The sequence below is a fragment of the Cervus elaphus genome, chromosome 31 (assembly GCF_910594005.1).
Source record: "Cervus elaphus chromosome 31, mCerEla1.1, whole genome shotgun sequence".
NCBI lineage: Eukaryota > Metazoa > Chordata > Mammalia > Artiodactyla > Cervidae > Cervus > Cervus elaphus.
The window spans coordinates 54,744,902-54,765,783 of NC_057845.1; the positions used below are offsets into that span (position 1 = coordinate 54,744,902).

The 20,882-nt window shown below is 35.5% G+C and overlaps 1 protein-coding gene across 1 annotated transcript in view; it reads right to left on the reverse strand.

Annotated features, from left to right (window-relative positions):
- Positions 1-20,882, reverse strand: part of SLC9C1 (solute carrier family 9 member C1) — a 107,932-nt gene that overhangs the window by 17,157 nt on the left and 69,893 nt on the right. Inside the window, exons 18-26 of the mRNA XM_043892874.1 lie at positions 19,491-19,679; positions 18,274-18,423; positions 16,053-16,104; positions 14,685-14,833; positions 10,712-10,837; positions 9,305-9,403; positions 8,601-8,774; positions 2,069-2,200; positions 1,752-1,937 (exon numbers count right to left, since the gene is read on the reverse strand). Of these exons, the coding sequence (XP_043748809.1) occupies positions 1,752-1,937; positions 2,069-2,200; positions 8,601-8,774; positions 9,305-9,403; positions 10,712-10,837; positions 14,685-14,833; positions 16,053-16,104; positions 18,274-18,423; positions 19,491-19,679 (1,257 nt within the window). The remainder of the gene's footprint in view (positions 1-1,751; positions 1,938-2,068; positions 2,201-8,600; positions 8,775-9,304; positions 9,404-10,711; positions 10,838-14,684; positions 14,834-16,052; positions 16,105-18,273; positions 18,424-19,490; positions 19,680-20,882) is intronic.

The following is a 20,882-nucleotide window of genomic DNA, read 5'->3' on the forward strand; positions in this document are numbered from 1 at the left end:
GGCCTGAAAATTGACATTGTAAATAGATATTGAAGTGAAGTGAAGTGAAAGTTGCTCAGTTCTGTCCGACTCTTTGCAACCCCATGGACTGTACAGTCCATGGAATTCTCCAGGCCAGAATACTGGAGGTGGGTAGCCTTTCCCTTCTTCAGCGGATCTTCCCAACCCAGGGATTGAACGCAGGTGTCCCGCATTGCAGGTGGATTCTTTACCATCTGAGCCACCAGGGAAGCCCAAATAGACATTAGATATAGCTAAATACTTGGATATGTTAGTTTTGTGAAAGTCAATATTCTATATACTCTCACTGATTTTAAATTATTTTGTCCATTTTTATTACAAATGAGAAAAATAGTGAAGACTTAATCATCCATGACCCTTTAAAATATCACCCAGAGTATTTTTCTATGTGGCAGAAAGAAAGTCTGAATGTCAATGGATTTCAAGACATCTTCCAATCCAAACCCACAGTGAGGAGAGCCTTATGCCCAGGACAGTAGACAGAGTTGGGCAGGTTTGGGCTGCCTAAAGAATTCCTTTCTTGGTTATCTAAATTCCCAACCCAGCAACCCTAACTAAGTTCTATTATTACATATTCAGGAATAGCGGTAGGGAGTACCATAGTTAAAAATAGTGTTTCACTTCCTCTCACTGGCTATCAGATTAGTGGTATCCACGTGGAAAATTTTCTTATGACCATTTCTCAGCTCAAGATTCCTCTTACCTCCAACATATTTTTCTTGTGTCTCATATTTACCTTTTAAGCACTTCTATCATAGCTGTAAACATTCATGTATCTATTTTTATATATTCCTTTTTGCTTGGTTGAGAGATCTCTTGAGGGCAAGTTGCAAGACTCATTTGTTTTGATCAGTTTAGCATCTAGCACTGTTTCTGTCATAGTTGCCTAAAAATATGCTTACTTTAATTAACTCTAGGTCTCTCTTTCAATTTACTTTCTTTAGAAATATTTTATGTGTCCTCTGATTCCCCCAGACATGTGCCTCTCTTACTCTACCCTGGTACACACACACACACACACACAAATACACACATATACTATGATATTCCTTCATTCTCTCTTTCTTCTCACGGCACAGCTTTTCATTGTAATTGGGCTTCCCTGGAGGCTCAGACAGTAAAGAAACTGCTTGCAATGCAGGAGACCCAGGTCCTGGAGACGGGAATGGCTACCCACTCCAGTATTCTTGCCTGGAGAATCCCATGGACAGAGGAGCCTGGTGGGCTACATCCACGGGGTTGCAAAGAGTTGGACACAACTGAACAACTAAGCACACACGTAACTCAACAGCTTAATATGAGAAGGTCCTTTATTTTTACACTCACTTTCAAAGTAGCTGAAGAAATAACCAGTAATACTCAACTTCAGCTTAGGACTGAAAGAACCTTTTTACAGTACTGTTGATATAATCCAGAGAGAGTAGTCCTGAAATATGTACATGAACTGAATGGGTTCTCTTTTGCTATTTACAATTGCACCAAAATCTAACTGTGGCCAAAATGTATAACTTGGCCTGATTCATTGATAGTGAATAGGAACAGTTTGGTGTTTGGGCTACCCAGTGCTAAAGCAATCAATGAACTTGGAGTGTGTTGCTGTGCATGCCTTCATGGAGTGGTAGGGGAATGGGAGAGAATGGGAAGGTGGAAAAGTGACACTCTTTCTACTATTAACTCATTGTTGGACAAATGGAATATTGACCTGAAGATATGAATCAGTATTTCTTTACCTGATGACATGTTATAGGAATTAAGAAAGGAGCCTTATAAGCTTTTCGTAACTGACAATCTTCCACAGCTCCATGGATGAGGATGACATAAATTACTGTTTCATCATATATATCAGTTTTGGTGTTCTTTGGTATATCTTTTACATAAATGTTACTGAGTTTTAATTGCATCTTGTAATTCCAATCCTAAGAAAAATACAATTTTGTAGTCTATTGTTTATAAAGATTAATATAAATTCCTAAATAGTTAATTTCTAACAATACTTTAGTTCATTTTCATTCAGAGAGAAGGACAATTTCACATAAGCACCTCTTACCTCATAAGATAAATGTTCCCTGATTTTTTTGGCAGTAATAGAAAGTCCAAGTTTTAGCCACATTCTGTATTCAATGTGAGGACAAAATTTTTCAAAAGCTTCATACAAGTAATTTTTGGGGATAAAACATGTCTGGAAAAAAGAGGATATCAACTTACTATTTCATTCTGTGCATTCATGATTCAATGAAATGAGATTTTCTCTTATATACATGTAACATTAAAGCTAATAATATTTAAATTATGCAGATTCATTTTATTGCCTGGAAACCTAATAAATGTATCTATTTAGTAAATATTTGTACACTCTTGTCATATACTAAGTATTGAAAGGCTGCATGATTTAATGAGACTTCATTATTCTTATAGATTCTGAAAAAATAGAAAACAAAGAATCAAAGATCATTTAACCCTTTAAACTAAAGACATAAGTATTTCTAAAAACATTATTTGGGGGGAGCAAATGTTTTGGTCAGTAATAAAATTCTGATGCTAACAATAATTAGACTACTGACTCTTAGGAATAAGCTTCTATGAAGACACAAGAGACTGTGTTTGTTGGTTTTAAATTCTCTCGGTAAGCAGCTATGAGTAGATTTGCTGGGTAATATAGTAATGTGTATTTATAATAAACTGCTAAACTGTTTTCAGATGAGGCTGTAATATTTACCATTTAACTAGCCATGTATGAGAATTTCAGTTGCTTAACATCCTTGCTAATACTGTGTGTTCAACTTATGTATTTTTAGCCAATGTAGTATGTATACAGGGATACCTTATCATGATTTTAATTTGTGTTTCCCTGAGCACTAATGATATTGAGCATCTTCTTCATATGTTTATGGGCCATTTGTATATTTTATGAAGTATCTGTTCAAATCCATTGCCCAATTTTAAATCCTGAAGCATAGTTGATTTACAATATTTTATTAGTTTTAGGTGTGATAGTGATCCAATATTATTATAGATTATACTCCATTTAAAGTTATTACAAAGTATTGACTCTATTGCCTGTGCTGTACAATATATCCTTCACACGTGGTGACTTGTACCTCTTAAGCCCCAAGCAAGAATACTGAAGTGGGTGCCCTATTTTGTCCTGCTCCCTTCCTCTCCCTGCTGATAACCACTACTTTGTTTTCCATTTCTGTAAATCTGTTTCCGTTTTGTCATATTAACTTGTTTTATTTTTTAGATTCCACATAAAAGTAATAACTTACAGTACTTGTCTTTCTCTGTCTTCCTATAATTTCATTAAATATAATACCCTCCAAGTCCATCCATGTTGTCACAAATAGCATAATTTCATTCTTTTTCATTTAGTAATACTATATATATGTGTGTGTGTGTGTGTGTGTGTGTGTGTGTGTGTGTGTGTGTGTGTGTATATATATATATCTCAAATCTTCTTTATCCATTCATTTGTTGATGGATATTTCGGTTGCTTTCACATCCTGGCTGTTATAAATAATACTACTGTGAATATGGGGGAACATGGATCTTTTCAAATTCATGTTTTTATTTTCTTCACATACCTAGCTAAGAGCAGAATTCCTGCATCATATGATAGCTCTATATTCAGTTTTTTTGAGCAACCTCCATACTGTTTTTCAAAGTGGCATAAATTTACATTCCTGCCAACAGTGTAGGTTGATGGTGGTGTTGTTTAGTCACTAAGTCATGTCTGACTCTTTTGTGACCCCATGGTCTGCAGCCTGCCAGGCTCCTCTGTCCATGGGATTTCCCAAGTAAGAATACTGGAGTGGGTTGGCACTTCCTTCTTCAGGGGATCTTCCTGACCCAAGGCTCAAACCTGTGTCTCTGGCATTGGCAGGTGGATTATTTACTACTGAGCCACCAGGGAGACCTCAGAGGGTTCCCTTCATCCACATCCTCACCAATATTTGTTATTTGTAGACTTTCTGATGACAGCCATTGTGACACAGGTGATAACTCACTGTGATATTGATTTGCATTTCTCTGATATTTACCAATGATGAGCATCTTTTCATGTGCCTGTTGACCTTCTGTATATCTTATTTGGAAAAATATCTATTCAGGTCTCTGCCCACTATGTAATTGAGTTGTTTTGATATTGAGTTGTATGAGCTGTTTATGTGGTTTGGATATTAATCTGTTATTGGTCATGCAATCTGAAAATATTTTCTACTGATCAATAGGATGCCTTTTTATTTTGTCAATGGTTTCCTTTTCCACAGAAAGGCTTTTAAGATTAATTAGGTACCATTTGCTTGTTTTTGCATTTGTTTCCTTTGTCTTAGGAGACATATCAAAAAAATATTGCTATGGTTTATGTCAAAGAGCGTTCTGCCTACGATCCCTTCTAGAGTTTACAGTTTACAGCCTTACATTTAGGTCTTTAATTCACTTTCAATTTTGTATTTCATGTGAGAAAAAGTTATAATTTCATTCTTTTACATGTAGCTGTCCAGTTTTCCCAGCAACACATTGAAGAGCCTGTATTTTCTCCATTATATATTTTTGCCTTGATTTAGATTAGTTGACCACAAGTACGTAGGTTTATTTCTGGATTCTCTGTCATGTTCCATTAATCTGTGTCTCCTTTGCCTTTAGCTTCTCTTCTTTTCTCAGCTATTTGTAAGGCCCCCTCAGACAACCATTTTCCCTTTTTGAATTTCTTTTTCTTGGGGATGGTCTTGATCACTGCCTTCTGTACAATGTCACAAACCTCCATCCATAGTTCTTCAGGCACTCTGTCTATCAGATCTAATCCCTTGAATCTATTTGTCACTTCCACTGTATAATCGTAAGGGATTTGATTTAGGTCATACCTGAATGGTCTAGTGGTTTTCCCTACTTTCTTCAATTTAAGTGTGAATTTGGCAATAAGGAGTTCATGATCTGAGTCACAGTCAGCTCCTGGTCTTGTTTTTGCTGACTGTATAGAACCTCTCCATCTTTGGCTGCAAAGAATATAATCAGTCTGATTTTGGTATTGACCATCTGGTGATGTCCATGTGTAGAGTCTTCTCTTGTGTTGTTGGAAGAGGGTGTTTGCTATGACCAGTGTGTTTGCTTGGCAAAACTCTGTTAGACTTTGCCCTGCTTCATTTTGTACTCCAAGGCCAAATTTACCTATTACCCCAGGTGTCTCTTTCCTTCCTACTTTTGCATTCCAGGCCCCCATGATGAAAAGGACATTTTCTTCGGGTGTTAGTTCTAGAAGGTTTTGTAGGTCTTCATAGAACTGTTCAACTTCATCTTCTTCAGCTTTATTGGTTGGGGCATAGACTTGGATTACTGTGATATTGAATGGTTTGCCTTGAAAATGAACAGAGATCATTCTGTCATTTTTGAGATTGGACCCAAGTACTGAATTTTGGACTCTTTTGTTGACCATGATGGCTACTCCATTTCTTCTAAGGAATTCTTGCTCACAGTAGAAGATATAATGGACATCTGAATTAAAATTGCCCATTCTAGTCCATTTTAGTTCACTAATTTCTAACATGTCGATGTTCACTCTTGCCATCTTCTGTTTGACCACTTCTAATTTACCTTGATTCATGGACCTAACATTCCTAATAAATCAATACTTTGTTTCAAAGTTTATATTCCTGATGTGAGTATTGATACAAAGCTTTCTTATTTATATTTGCATGAAATATTTTTTCCCATCCCTTCACTTTCAGTTTGTGTATATCTTTAGCTCTGAAGTGAGTCTCTGGTAATCAGCACTGTTTTTTATTCAATTACCTAACCTATATCTTCTGACTGGAGCATTTAGCCTATTGACATTTAAAATGATTACTGATAGGTGTGTGCGTATTGCCACTTGTTTCCTGGTTGTTTTTGCAGTTCTTCTCTGTCCCTTTCTCCTTTTTTAGTTCCTTCCTTTGTGGTTTGATGATTTTCTTTAGAGGTACACTTTGTTCCTTTCTCCTCTAGCTTTATGTGTGTCTATTGTAGGTTTTTGACTTGTGGTTACCATCACGTTCATATATGTTAACCTGTAACTAGATCTACTTGTTTTAAACAGATAGTCATTTAAGTTCAAACATATCCTAAAATTACTTTCTTTACTCTCTTCTCCCAGGTTTTATGTCTTTGATGTCATATCCCTAACTATTTATTCTAGTCCTAGTTGATGTTACAATTTTTTTGTCTTTTAATCTTGTAATAACTTAACTGACTGATCCACAGGCTTTACTATATATTTGCCTTTATTAGTGGGTTATTTTTCCTTTCTGGACCTTTTTACTGCCATCCCCAAACTACTCTTTTTAATTCTAAAATTTTCATTGGATTCTTCAATATTTCCTGTGTCTTCTTTCATAAAGATTACATTTTTCTTTAGTTGCTTGTACATGTTTCATTTTAGTCCTTTGAATCTCTTCTTAGCTCCTTAGTGTCTTCATTTAGTCCATAGTCTGGGTAATTTCAGTGTTGTTCCACTCCCCTTTTCCACATTCAGGGTCACATTTTCATGCCTCTTTGCTTGCTTAGTAATTCATGATTCCTGAAGATAAATTGTTGATATTCCAGATTCTGTTATCTTCCTGTGATCATTGTTGATGTTTGTTGCAGTAGACCCCTTCATTTACTGTCTGATGACCTTGATTTTGTATAGGTTGTGTTTTATGATTTGTTTTGTTTAATCAGTAGAAAACTCTAGGCATTTTCATGATTGTGTAACTTAACCTCCAAACAAGTCTGCCAGGGCTTGCTCTCAGGCTTGTTTTAGTAAATTTAGAGATAGTCTTACTAGGCCATGATATTTGCTCTTAAGGTGTATTCCTTCTGGTTGCTCACCTGTATGCCAGAGGTTTTAAAAAGTGTCTCCTTTCTATCAAGACAGATCTTAAAATATCTCAAATCCCTGACACTCCTTGACTTTTAACATCTCTGTTTCATTCTTAGCAATCTGGTAATTTAGTTTTGTCTTACCTTGTGCATTTGCAGCCTGTCCCTCAACCAACGAATTGTGGACCATAGATTCCTCAGGTCTCCCTCTGTGAACTCTGATCCTATGCCCTGCTCTACAGATTCCAATCTTCTTTAGCTGCCACAGTTTCTAACCTCTCCCATCTCAGCTCAGCAGGATCATTATTTTCCACTTGGATTCTTAGTGAACTGTGGTCAGAAACTGCCCCAGTCAGAGAGTGAAGGTGGATGTGGAGATTATCTCGTGAGTTTCTCTTCTCTTGAGGTTTCCAGACTCAACACGTCCTGTTTTCCAATGGTTGAAAATATTTGCCTCATATATTTTGTCAAGTTATGGTTATTTATGGTAAGTGTGCCACTGTATTCTCAGTAACTTCTTTATATCCAGAAGCAAAAGGCCAGAGTATTTTTATGCAAATGTCAGATATCATATAATTTCTCTTATAAATATTCTAATATGCATTGTTGAATGATAGAGACAAAATTTCCTTTGCCTTCTTCTTCCTTTCCTTCCTCTTCCCTTTTCATTCCTTTGGTTTGTTAAAAAATAAATGGGTTATTGGCCTGTTGACATCCCACAGTCTAGATTTAGCTAATCATCCTCTCTTGGTGTTGGTTAACTTGTTTCCTGAATTTTCTGTAAACTGGTTGGACCTAGAGGCTCCAGGTTTCTCTTTCCTGCGCAAGAAGAGTCCAGGGTGCCAGCACTCCTGTTGCATCAGATTGTGACGCACGCGGTGCCCAGTTGCCATTGTGTTAGTGATGCCAGGATTGCCCGCAGGTGACGTTAGTGTGGTTTCCATTGCAAACTGTTCCACTAACATTCCACTTGGCAGTCTTAGTATCAATCGGTGGTTATTGCATAGGTCCATTATTTCATTAGGGCTGGCTAAATGGAGATATTTTAATTCTTTTATTCTACATTTATTGGCTTGAATTCTTCTACACAGAACAATTTTCCTCTTTTTTTTTTTTTTTGTAGTTTCCTTGAAAGAGTTCATAGAGGAAAGGCAGGATAAATGTTTAATTATTTCTTTTTTAAAATAAGCAATCCATTTTCAGAGATATAAGTTGATATCCTAGCGATCTTTTTAAAATAAAAAACTTGATACCATTATCAACTTATGAACTTCTATGTTTGTGGTTTTATTGTTTACAGTCACTGTTCTTTGTGAATTCACATTAGGCCAGTGAGAGCCCCTGTTGCTTTGAGGATTTTGTTGTGACTTGTGTGTCAGAAACTTCTGTTCACTGTGCTCAACTTTCTATTAATAAATCCCAGCTCTTTGACTTTTTCCCTTCTTTACCCTCCAAATTATGGTATTCACATTTAACATATCCCATCTAATTTCCCATGGGACATCTCACATAACCAGTTTTTCTGGTTAAATCCTTGTTCCAATACGGTAGATTAACTTTTGCAAGCCATTTTTGCTAAGACACTACATTGTGTACATAAGATTCTGTAACAAGTTTTATTTATTATTCCTATTTCTTAAAATATGTTCACTAGACTACAAACATAAACAAATACAAAAATAACTTTAAATTTGGTACTAGATATTTAATAAGCTATAATAATAAGACATAAGGTGACATTTTCTGACCTCTACTACTGTTTTGCAGGTGGCAGAATATTTCATGGGTGCATTAGTCAAGCAGTTTAGCTCTCCTATCACTGCCCCACTGATCACAAAGTCTGTATAAGTTATCTGGTAATCTTTCTCCTCTGACTCCCAGATTATTTGATCAATTCCCAAACCTGGCTTTGATCTTTGAAGCTGTTCAAGAACAAAGAAAGAAAGAAAAAACAAATACATGAACCAGTTAACTTACCAAAACTATTTGATTTATGGCTTTTCCCTTTGTTTAACAATTTTAAATACTTGCACATTGCCTGAAAATATGTATTACTTATAACTGTTAAAGTGAATTTATTAAATTAGCAATGACTTGGAAACAAAACATTCTTAAATACTCTCATCCTTTTGATTCCACCAACTCAATCAATTAATACCTGTCATAGAATAGCTAAATGCCTAACTCAAATATAAGATAAATAACAACTTATAACTTTCAACCTTAATGCTGATCCTTTTAAAGTTTCTTGTTATCTATGGGAAAGTATGGCTTAACAAGTGATAGCTGGTGTTATTCATTGTGTTTGAGGAAGATAATTGTTGTTTGGATAGTAGCTGCTGTCCTAAAAAAAGGATTAATAGAGTTCTTAGCATTGAAAGATATTTATTCTCAATTATGTAATGTTTTTAACTAATGCTCACAAGCGCATTTATAAATATCTCTGCCTTACCTTTACCATGCCTGAAATAATTACATAAATTCCTTTAGGCTCATCACCTTCTTCAAATATATCATTTCCACAATCAAATGTTACAACTCTGGATCTTTCCTATAAAATGTCACCAAATACATAAGCTACAAATAATATTTTAGCAGTGATTAGAGTTTACATTTTAATAAAAGTTTTATGCTTTTAAAGTAAATATTACTCAAAAATATCCGAGACATTGTATTAGTAATAAATTTGTAAGAGAAAATAGGAATTATGGCTAAAAAAGAGAAAGTGGATATTAATGAATATATGTAATTTCAGGTGGGGTATTTATACATAAATTAGAAAACAATCTAACTTAAGAATTAGAATGTATGGAAAGGTGAAAATATTTCTTTGGATGAAAAATAATCTGAACAGATACAAGCTAATGGCACATATACGTCTTAGACATACTCATGCTCTAAACAGCAGATGAAGTAACAAAAATTCAATCATTCAAAATATTTTAACCAGGTGAAAAAAAATATAATTGGTCTTTTGGAGCTTACTAGATACAGAAAAATGTTATTAGAACAGGTTAAATCCATTTATTTGTTCATCCCAGAAACACTTATTGAACACCCAGTATGTGAGATACAACATGATAGGCACTGAGTAGTCAAAAGTTTGATGAGGTAAGTATTATAGAAGGGGGGAGAGGTGTAAAGATAATAATTGTAATGTAATATAATTATGCTATAATAAAGGTGTATACTGGATGCAATGGTGACATCTTTGGTCCTCCAAACTCTGGATGGACCACAGGTTGGTCTTTTACTGGTATTTGACTCTAAAGCCTGCTTTTTAGAGAATGTTTCCAGAGAAGAAATGAGCAGAGGCAGTTTGGGGGGGTGGGGTGGGGTGGGAGGTGAAAACAAAGGGCATTTTACAATCAGTAAATAGCACTCACAGAAGAACGGAATTTAAAAAGCATAAAGTTCTTGGAGTATCATGAGTGAAACAAAAGTGAAAGTGTCTAGTCACTCAGCCATGTCCAATTGTTTGCGACCCCACAGACTGTAGCCTGCCAGGCTCCTCTGTCCATGGAATTCTCCAGGCAAGAATAGTGGAGTGGGTAGCCACTGCTTTCTTCAGGAGATCTTCCTGACCCAGGAATTGGTCCTGGGCCTCCCGCATTGCAGGCAGATTCTTTACCCTCTGAGTTGGGGTATATGACATATAGATAACTAAAGGTAAGAATGGAGAGATAGGCAGGGGGCAGATTATGGGAAAACTTTGCATGTCATTCAAAGGGATTTTGATTTTGATTTTACTCTATAGGTAATCACAAATAACAAAGAGTATCGTGGCTAGACCTTTAATTTTTAAAAGAGCATTTATTGGCACATTAGAGATATTATTAGCAGGAAATACAAATATTACCTGAATAAAGTTTATATGTTCTTGGTCTTTATGTAGCCATGGGATATGATAAAGTGCTTCATCAACAGTAAGAGGTTCATATGTAGGTTGAAAATCAAGTATGTCTCTTTTTTTGGCCATAATTATCTAAAACCACCAAAGTTAAGAAAGGAGATGAACAAAACTCGTGTTAATGAAATGTTTAAAACAATTATGAGTTGTACTATTTTCTTTTTCTTGATCTCCTGAGATTTCTGTTCTTCCATGGAAAACTTCAACCTATCCCGTCTTAAAGCATTTTTCTATGTTATCATTATTCTGAAGTCATAGATTATTTTTAAAAGTAAATCTTTTTACTGAAGTATAGCTAATTTGCAAAAGTGCACAAACCCTAAAAGTCCACTCAAAGAACATTTGCAACATGAAAACATCTGTGTAACCATAACCAAGATTAAAAACATCAGTTGCACCTTAGAATCCTCCTTTATGTCCTCTAGAAGAGGTCATTACTTCTATCCCAAAGTAACACTCTTCTTCTATTACCATGGTTTAGCTTTTGTCTAGTTTTGAGTGTTATCTGCATGAAATCAATGTATGTACTTCTTTGTGTTTCATTTGTTCAACATAATGTCTCTGAAGTTCATTTATAATGTTCAGTTCAGTTCAGTCGCTCAGTCGTGTCTGACCCTTTGCGACCCCACGGACTGCAGCACACTAGGCCTCCCTGTCCATTACCAACTCCTGGAGTTTACTCAAATTCATGTCTATTGAGTCAGTGATGCCATCCAACCATAATGTTGCAAGGAACAAAAATTCTTTCCATGTTCACTGTTGTGTAGTGTTATGTTTTATGAATATACCACAGCTTTATTTATCTGTTGTTGATTGACATTGGGGCTGTTCCAGTCTGGAACTTTTGAAATGCCACTTTCTGAGTGTTTGTTCACTGTACATATATACACATTTCTGTTGTATACCTGGTTATATAATTTCTGTGTCTTAAGATATGTATATGTCCAAATTTAGTAAATTCTGACAAGCAGTTCTCCAAAGTGATTGCGTTGGTTTATACCCCCTTTCTAATGTTTCGGTTATTCCACATCATTGCCTACATTTGGTATTGTCAGGCTTTTTTTTTTTTTAATTTTAAGTACTTTGATGATTGTGTATTGGTATTTTATTTTGGGTTTTTATTTGCATTAAGCTTATGATGATGACACTTGGCATCTTTTCTTATATTTGCTGGGTGCTAGAATATTCTCTGTTGGGAAGTGCCTGTTCAAACTTTTTGCTGATTTTTTAAAAACATGAATTTTCTGTCTTGTTCTTTTTGATTTGTAAGATATATTATGAAAATAAGACCTTTGTTGGATATATTTATTTTGAAAATATCCTCTACCTTTTTTGTGGACTGTCTTATCATTATCTTGTATCTTTCTTTGCCTCTCATTTTCTGCATTACTGTCTTCTGTATTTAGTTGATTTTTTTTGTAGTGAAACACTTGAAACTCCCTTCTTGCCTATTCTTATGTAATTCTTTAGTTATTTTCCTTTTTATTATCATGGGGATTACATTTATCATCCTAAAATATAACACTCTAATTCGAATTTCTACCAGTTTAAATTCCATAACATACAAAACTCTGTTCCTTTAACAGTTCCATCCTTACCCCTGTAGTTGACATCACAAAATTACATCTTTGTATGTTGTCTATCCAAAACATAAATGAATATTTTTTTAAATGCTTTCATCTCTTAAATTATGTAGAAAACGAACTATAACATTATAAGTCAAAGATATAATACTGCTAGCTTTTAGACAAATAGTTACTTTTAAGAATGTATTGGTGTCTTAAATCATGTAGAAAAAAAAAGTAAAGTCAGACACCATTATTACAACAATGCTGGCTTTAATAATTGCCCACGTATTTAACTTATTGAGGTTTTTATTCCTTCATATGGATTTGAGTTATTGCCCAGTGTCCTTTCTTTTCCATCTGCATGATATCTTTTAGCATTTCTTTCAGGGCAGGTATAGTGGTAATGAACTCCCCCGGCTTTTGTTTGTTTGAGAATGTCTTCATTTTCCTCTCATTTCTAAAAGACAGTTTTGCTGGATATGAGTTTCTTAGTTGATTTCTGCTGCTGTTGCTGTTTAGTCACTAAGTTGTGTCTGACTCTTTGCGACCCCAAGGGACTGTAGCCCGCCAGGTTCCTCAATCCATGGGATTTCCCAGACAAGAATACTGGAGTGGGTTGCTATTTTCTTCTTCAGAGGATCTTCCCAGCCTATGCATCAAACCTTATTCTCCTGCTTGGCAGGCAACTTCTTTACCACTTAACCACCTGGGAAGCCCTCTTAGTTGACTACATTTTTTTCTTCTAGCACTTTGAACATATCAGCCCACTTTCTTCTGGTATCCAAAATTTCTGATGAGAAATCTGATGATGATTTTATTGAGGATCCCTTGTATATGATGAATTTTTAAGCTTTTGCTGATTTCAAAGTTCACTATCTTTCAGCAATTTGGTCTTGGTGTGGGTCTGTTTGAGTTCATCTTACTTGAAGTTCACTGAGCTTCTTAGATGTTAATATTCATGCTTGATATCAAGTGTGGGAAGTTTTAAGCCAATATTTATTTAAATTTCCTCTCTGTCTCTCTTGTCTTCATGGGACATCTACAAGGCATATGCTGGTTCATGGATGGCTTCTCACTGGTCCCTTAGACTCTGTTCACTTTTCTTCAGTCTTTTTCTTTCTAGTCCTCAGATAGTATAATTTCCATGGAGCTGTTTTCAAGGTGACTTGTTTTTCTGCCTACTTAAATATGCCTTTTAGTTCCTGCTACATGTGTGTTATATATATTTTACCTTGAGTTCAAGCTTAAGTATTTAGAGTTTCTAATTACTACCAATGAACACAATATTTTTCTACGTTTTCTTTAGTTTGGAATACTTTTTAATGTTGATCTTGTTTCTGGAAGCCTTGTTGAATTATTTTATTGGTACCATATTATTCATCTAAAGTTAATTCTCAGGGTTTTAGATTAAACAATCAATAAGCAATAATAGTTTTGTCCATTCTCCAAAACTTCCATATTTGAAGTTCCTTTTGCTTTTCTGCTAAGACCTACAAACACAGCTTTCACTACTTGGAATGAACTATTCATTCTTATTTTTTCCTGATTCTAATGGGAATATTGCTTAAAGTTTTGCCATCTAATACAATGTTTGTTTCATATTTTTAATATATATTCTTTATTTAGTTAAGAATGCTGCTTATTTTATTAGCCTTTGAACATTCTGAATAAGAGTTGGATTTTATCAAATGACTTGTCTTCTTTGATATCTCAATAAGTGAGTTATATAGCTATTTTGAGAGACAAAACCTTTTCAGTTATAGCATATCATGCTTTGCCTATACTGCCAGATTCAATTAGCTACTATTATGTTAAACAGTTTTATATATGTATTCACAAGTATAATAGCTTTATTTTTTTTCTTATACTATTCCTGATTTGGGGCATAAATTTTATACTTACAGAATGAGTTGGGACCCTCTCTATCTTTTTACATTTCCTAATACCATTTAAACAACTTGAAGAAAGAAAATTTAATTAATTTTTACCCTATAATTGAGTGTTCTTATCAATCACAGTTTCTATGGGAAAATTATTTCGGTGTCATAAATAATTGCCAGGAACACACTAATATGCAGTCTAGCCTAGGGAGAGGAATGATTTCACTGTACCTTTGTTTTGGGTACAAAGCATAGAAAGACGTGGTCCCTCATTGTGGCAAGAAAGGAAAGAGAAGTTGACCATTAGAGTTGCCTGGAGGAAACTCTTCTGTAGGTACTTTTCTTTAGACAATTATTTTAAGTAATGTATTTACATTGCAGAAATGGCCTATATTGGAAAGGACTGAAAGCAGGTTTGAAGATCATAAATGACTATCAAGTAAGAGTATTTGCTTTGAAAATATTCCACCATACCTTGTTAATTTCAGAACCTTCAATTTTATGAAGAATGCCTTTTAACCTGAAAACTTTAACAATTTCTTTAGCCAAACTGAGCATGACATTAATTTCCTCCTTTGTTTTCATAATGACAGCGATTTCTGGGTGATCATACTCTAAGTAGCCTGAAAAATAACAAAATATTTTCAGATGAAATAGGACATTGCTTAAATATTTCATGTGGACAGTAAGTTAATATTTATTTTCTAAACCCATGGAGCACAACCCTTATCACAGGGAAATGTATCTCTCCCTAAAGAGATTTCTGTAATCAATCAAAATTCACCCATAATTGCAGAGTTCTGCCTGACATTTCCTTGTTGGCAGCCCCATACTGTGTCTAAGCCCATGAAGAAGTACAGACAACCCCTAGTCCTAGGATTAACAGTTATACTGATGCACCTACACCAGATGCTGAGAGGCTCTCCTGGGCTCTAGGTCTAAAGTTTATGACCCGATTTTTTATTCTGTTTGAATCAAGATTTCTGACAATAAACTGTGTGCTTAAACATGGCTTCTGATCAAGTCCTCTCACTCATTCTGGGTCATTTCCACCCACCCTGCCTGGGCATCTAGATGACGCATCCATCTATGTCCTGCTAATGTGATGTAGATTCCTAGGTGCCCATGAGAGTTTCATCCTCTTAGAAGTTTTTCTTGGTCATGACCTCTTGTCTGACTTGACAACTCTCTGCCATGCAAGATCTCTCACGATTAGGCTCATTCCAGATTTGCTGTGTTCTTTTACTGTTTACCATTCGTACCAAACTCCCTTTTCTGAACATACAGACACTATGCCATAGGGATGTCTGTCTCACTCCCAGGATTTGTCCTGCACTAGGACCATGACCTGGCACAATTCAGAGAACAGGCTGTTGTCATGTGTGAGCACTGAGCCTTCTAGCAGCCAAACCAGCAATTCTGTGAGATTCTGTTCTGATTTCAACTCATTTTAAAGCCTAAATCCTCAGATGGCAACTCTGTGGCAAATGGAGAAAAAAATAACTTCTTTCCTTGTGTTGCTCAGCATAGTACGTTTGGAAGAAAATAGAATTTGTAGTGTGATAAAGACATGCACAATCATGGAATGCTAATGTATTTTCTTTAAACAGAAATGAAAAGGTCTTTGTTGTCACATAAGGCAGAAAAAGCAAATGTGGAGGGGTAATATTACACTATTTTCATTCAAAGATATGATCATGTTGATTGCTGGAGTGATTCACTTTATTATGATAATAAGTAGATCTCCTCAAAGACCAGTTTAGTTGTCAAAACCATTGCCTTTCTAAAGGAGTGATGACAAAGAAATGGTCATGCTAGAGCTTTAGGGTGAGAGGTACCTACCTAGTTCTTTCATCGCATGTCCTGTGTTCTTCGTTACCCTCCTTAATAACATCTATGGAACAAAAGAAATATTATTCTTATTGGAAAGCAAACTGTTATAAAAAGCCTTTACGTTTACAACTGATTAATTTTTTACCTAAATTAGTAACTGTAAAGAAAAATATGATGGAGATTTTTCAGGAACTAGAACTGAATTTTGTGCGTGTGTGCCAAGCCACTTCAGTCACGTCTGACTCTGCAACACTATGGACTGTGGATTCTTCAGGCAAGAATACTGGAGTGGGTTGCCATGTCCTCCTCCAGGGTATTGTCCTGACTCGAACTGAACCCGTGTCTCCTGTGTCCCTGCATTGGCCGTTAGGTTCTCTACCACTATCGCCACCTGGGAATTGTGTGCAATGAATTTTATTTCACTCCAGCAAGAGTAGTGGAGAAGATGAGAAGTGGCATTACCTAGGCTGATTTTGAGAAACCCAAAGGTAAGTCATATATTTTTCTTAAAGTAACTTACTTTAGGATACTGTTGATTCTGAAAAATACAGGCATGTGAGGTATTTCCCATTCAATTTTTGAGAACCTCTGAATTTTGGAAATACATGTGGTTTTCAACCTTAAATGAGATAGAAGTTTTAACCAAAATATGTGAGAGCAGAAATGAGGATTGAAACTGGCCAATATCTTAAATATTCAAGTTCTTTTGTATTTTCTACTGTGTATCCTCAATATGAGTGAGTATAAAAGGTAACAAAATTCAGCAAAGGTTTTAAAGTTACAGGTGGTGAAGAGAGAAAAGATACAGTGATTTGTGTTCAACTACATATTGAGTGTTCAATGTTCTCAACTACAGAACTTTGGGCATATGACATATAGCATTAAAATATTCTAAATTATCTTGAAAGATGACTAATTTCACATCGATGACAAACTTAGGGGCACACATCAGTGTTAATCTGACTCAACTGAGAAAATGAAAAATAAGATATAGAACTTAGGCCCTAGCATTCTGTTTGCTGTTTACTAGCTGTGTATGTGACTTTGGACATAATCATTAAATCTTTCTTGGCTTCATTTTTCTCATCTGTAAAATGAGGGAATTAAATATGGTTTCCCTCTAAATAAGTTACTGGTACTTCTTTCTACTTGTCAGATCCCCATCTCTCATTTTTACTATTTACTGTGGGAAAATCAAGCATATAGAGAAACAGAAGGAGATTTGGAGATTATAAGGAAGGTCTGTCTGCTCAACCCTGCCATCACTTATCATCCTTCAGTATTTCCTATTTAATGCATCTTAGCCTGATAGATCCTGGAACTTGCATTGAGAGAAGCTCATTTGTACACATGGGTTTCATGATAGCTCCAAAAGGACCAAAATGTATGCCCCAAGAGGCTCATAACTTGTTGTTTTTTTTTTTAACTCATTCAAAGTATATAATTAAATGACTTTTTAATACATTCATGGCATTGTGCAATCATCCTCACAATCAATTTTAAAACATCTTCATCCTCCAAAAAGAAATTTCATAACCATTACAGTTCCTCCTCATCCACACCCACCGCCCCCACCGCCCCCGCTCCCCCAGCCATAGGGAACCAGTAGTCTATTTTCTACCTGTATAGATTTGCCTATTCTAGACATTTCTTATACATTGAATCATACTGCAAGTGCTTTGTGACTGTCTTCTTTCAGTTAGCATGCTTTCAAAGTTCATCCATGCTATAGTATTGATACTTCATTCTTTTTATTGCTTAATAATCTTAGTATTCCATTGCACAATTACATCACATTTTATTTATCAGTTCAACAGCTGATAGACATGTGGGTTGTGTCAACTTTTTGGCTGGCACGAATAATGCTATTTATAAGAGCCAAGACATGGAGACGGTAACCTGAATGTCCTTTGACAGATGAGTGGGTAAAGATGATGTGGCACATATACATAGTGGAGTACTATTCAGCCATAATAAGAAAATACTCTTATTTTCGGAAACACAGATGGGCCTAGAGGAGCCTCATAACTTGCTAATGTGTCATAGACACTTCAGTGAGGAGTCATCTGAGTAATATAAATGTAGACTGGTTTCTGTTTTTGCAAAAATTTCTCAGCAAACCAAGAGTCAGAGCTCACCTCTACATATATAGAAAGAAGACAAGATGGGCGAGGGCAACTGAGGAGTGAGGGAAAGGAACCATTTTCTTAGTACTTTAAGCTTTCCTCACCTGTTTAACCTGTTTAGAACTTGCAATCTTATCAATTATAGTCATTATGTCTGCTTCGCCTTGGACATATCCTTTTAGTATAGCATACCTAAAGGACAGCTGATGGCTCATCCTTTTATCTAATATTTGCAGCAACCTTGGTGTTACAAGCTGAAAAAAACAAGACTATTTAATATAATTTGTACAAATTATGGTTGATTTTATGTTGGCTAGTTTAAAATAGGTAATAATAAGAAATGACATGCTCTCAGTGGTAACTATAGCAACTTGTCAAGATTCTTAGTTATTTTATTCACAGAATCTCTGTAACTTCATGGCTAGAGCTATTTCCCCATAACTAATAATATTAGATGACTAAAGTTAAGACTTTATTTTTTACTTATTTCCATTGTAGAGAATTGCATGATATTTTAAGGGATTTTATTCTTGGGAAACAACGTGCTTAATCTTCTGGGCTTGGGTCACAAAATGACTTGTCTATGAAGTACTGCCACTTTTACCTACTAACCCTCCCACTAAACTTTGCACTAGATGGTTCATAGTTCCTTTGAGTTAGAGCTCACCACAACTGTGGTCCTTATTTGACCTCACAACTAACTTCTCATTGTTTCTTTGCTGAGGGTTTAAGTCTTCAGCTTGACTGTCACCACTGTACTGTCTCCTAACTTCAGCAGAACTGGCCAAACCCTACATTTTCCCATCTTTGTTCCACAGTTCTCCACACTTATACAGAGAATAATTACTGGTTCTATTGCTATAGAAAGAAACATTAGACAATTAAAGGTCATTTTAGATGCTGTGATTTTATAATACTATGAGTTTATATAACACAAAATGTGCATTTTTCAGTTTCTTAATTTGTATGCATGTACACTACTTGCATTGTCACTGCAAACATACATGGTTTGCTTTGCAGTTTCTATCATATATTTCAGGTATTCATAAGAATAATGTTACTTTGGGGTTTCCACATGCTTTCTACTGAAAGGAAAGGCTGTGATGGGTATTTCTGTACTTTCATGTGCTAAATGAATTTCTAATATAATTTAGATATTCATAATATAATCTGTTATGAGACTTAACTTGTCAAAAGAATCTAAATATAAACATCAGCCCAACAGAAAGTGGAAACCACAAAACTAGTAAGCTGATTTTCATCCATATTTCATGAAGTAGTCAGAAGAAATTTGAAACTGCTTGATTTAATAGTTCTTTACCTTCAAAATGCGTAGGATGCGAAGAAATCTAACAACTTTTATAATGATGACTATTTGAACCAAATCAAAAATATAATAATTAATGGGATTTGTCTCAATCAGAATTACATCTATGATGCCAACTAGCGTAATTGTTAGCTCAAATAGATTCCAGGCATGGAAAAAATATTCCTTCCTCATCGCTGCTATCTGTTGATTTAAAAAAAAATTGCACTACTTTATTTGTTTTTGCTTTCACAGTGTTTTCCGTAATAACTGAAACATGAATAGTTAAGTTTTTCTCTGATGTACCTTAAGACTCTACTCGTCTGAAATACTAGTAAGTGATCACATCAACTTGAAATTAAATGGCTAAAACATTGAAGCATCTATTCCAAGACAGAAAATATTCAAAATACCTACTAATTCATTCATTATTTATTTATTTAAAAATATTTTATTGAAATCTTATTATAAATAAGCAAGTCAAGAAACAACAGTTAGAATCAGGCATGGAACAAGGGACTGGTTCAAAACTGGGAAAGGAATACATCAAGGCTCTATATTGCCATCCTGCTTATTTAACTTATATGCAGAGTACATCATGCAAAATGCCAGGCTGGATGAATCACAAGCTGGAAGGAATCAAGATTGCTGGGAGAAACAAAAACAACCTCAGATATACAGATGATACCACTCTAATGGCAGAAAGTGAAGAGGAACTAAAGACCTCTTGATGAGGGTGAAATAGGAGAGTGAAAGAGCTTGCTTAAAACTCAACATTCAAAAAACAAAGATCGCAGCATATGGTCCCATCATTTCATGGCAAATAGATGGGAAAAGTGGAAGCAATGTTAGATTTTATCTTCTTGGGCTCCAAAGAGGCCCAAGTCACTGGATACTGACTGCAACCATGGAATTAAAAGATGTTGCTCCTTGGGATAAAAGCTATAACAAACCTAGACAGCATATTAAAAAGCAGAGACATTACTTTGCCAGCAAAGGTCCACATAGTCAAAGCTATGGTTTTTCCAGTAGTCATGTACAGATGTGAGAGTTGGACCATAAGAAGGGCCAAAGAAATGATGTGTTCAAATTGTGGTGCTGGAGAAGACTCTTGAGAGCCCCTTGGACAGCAAGGAGATCAAACCAGTTAATCCTTAAGGAAATCAACTCTGAGCATTCACTAGAAGGACTGATGCTGAAGCTCCAATACCTTGGCCACCTGATGCAAAGAGTCAACTTATTGGAAAAGATTTTGATGCTGGGAAAGACTGAGGGCAGGAGAAGGGGGTGACAGAGGATGAGACGGTTGCATAGCATCACCAACTCAATGTACATGAATTTGAGCAAACTGCAGGAAATAGTGAAGGACAGGGAAGCCTGGTGTGCTGCAGTCCATAGGGTCATAAA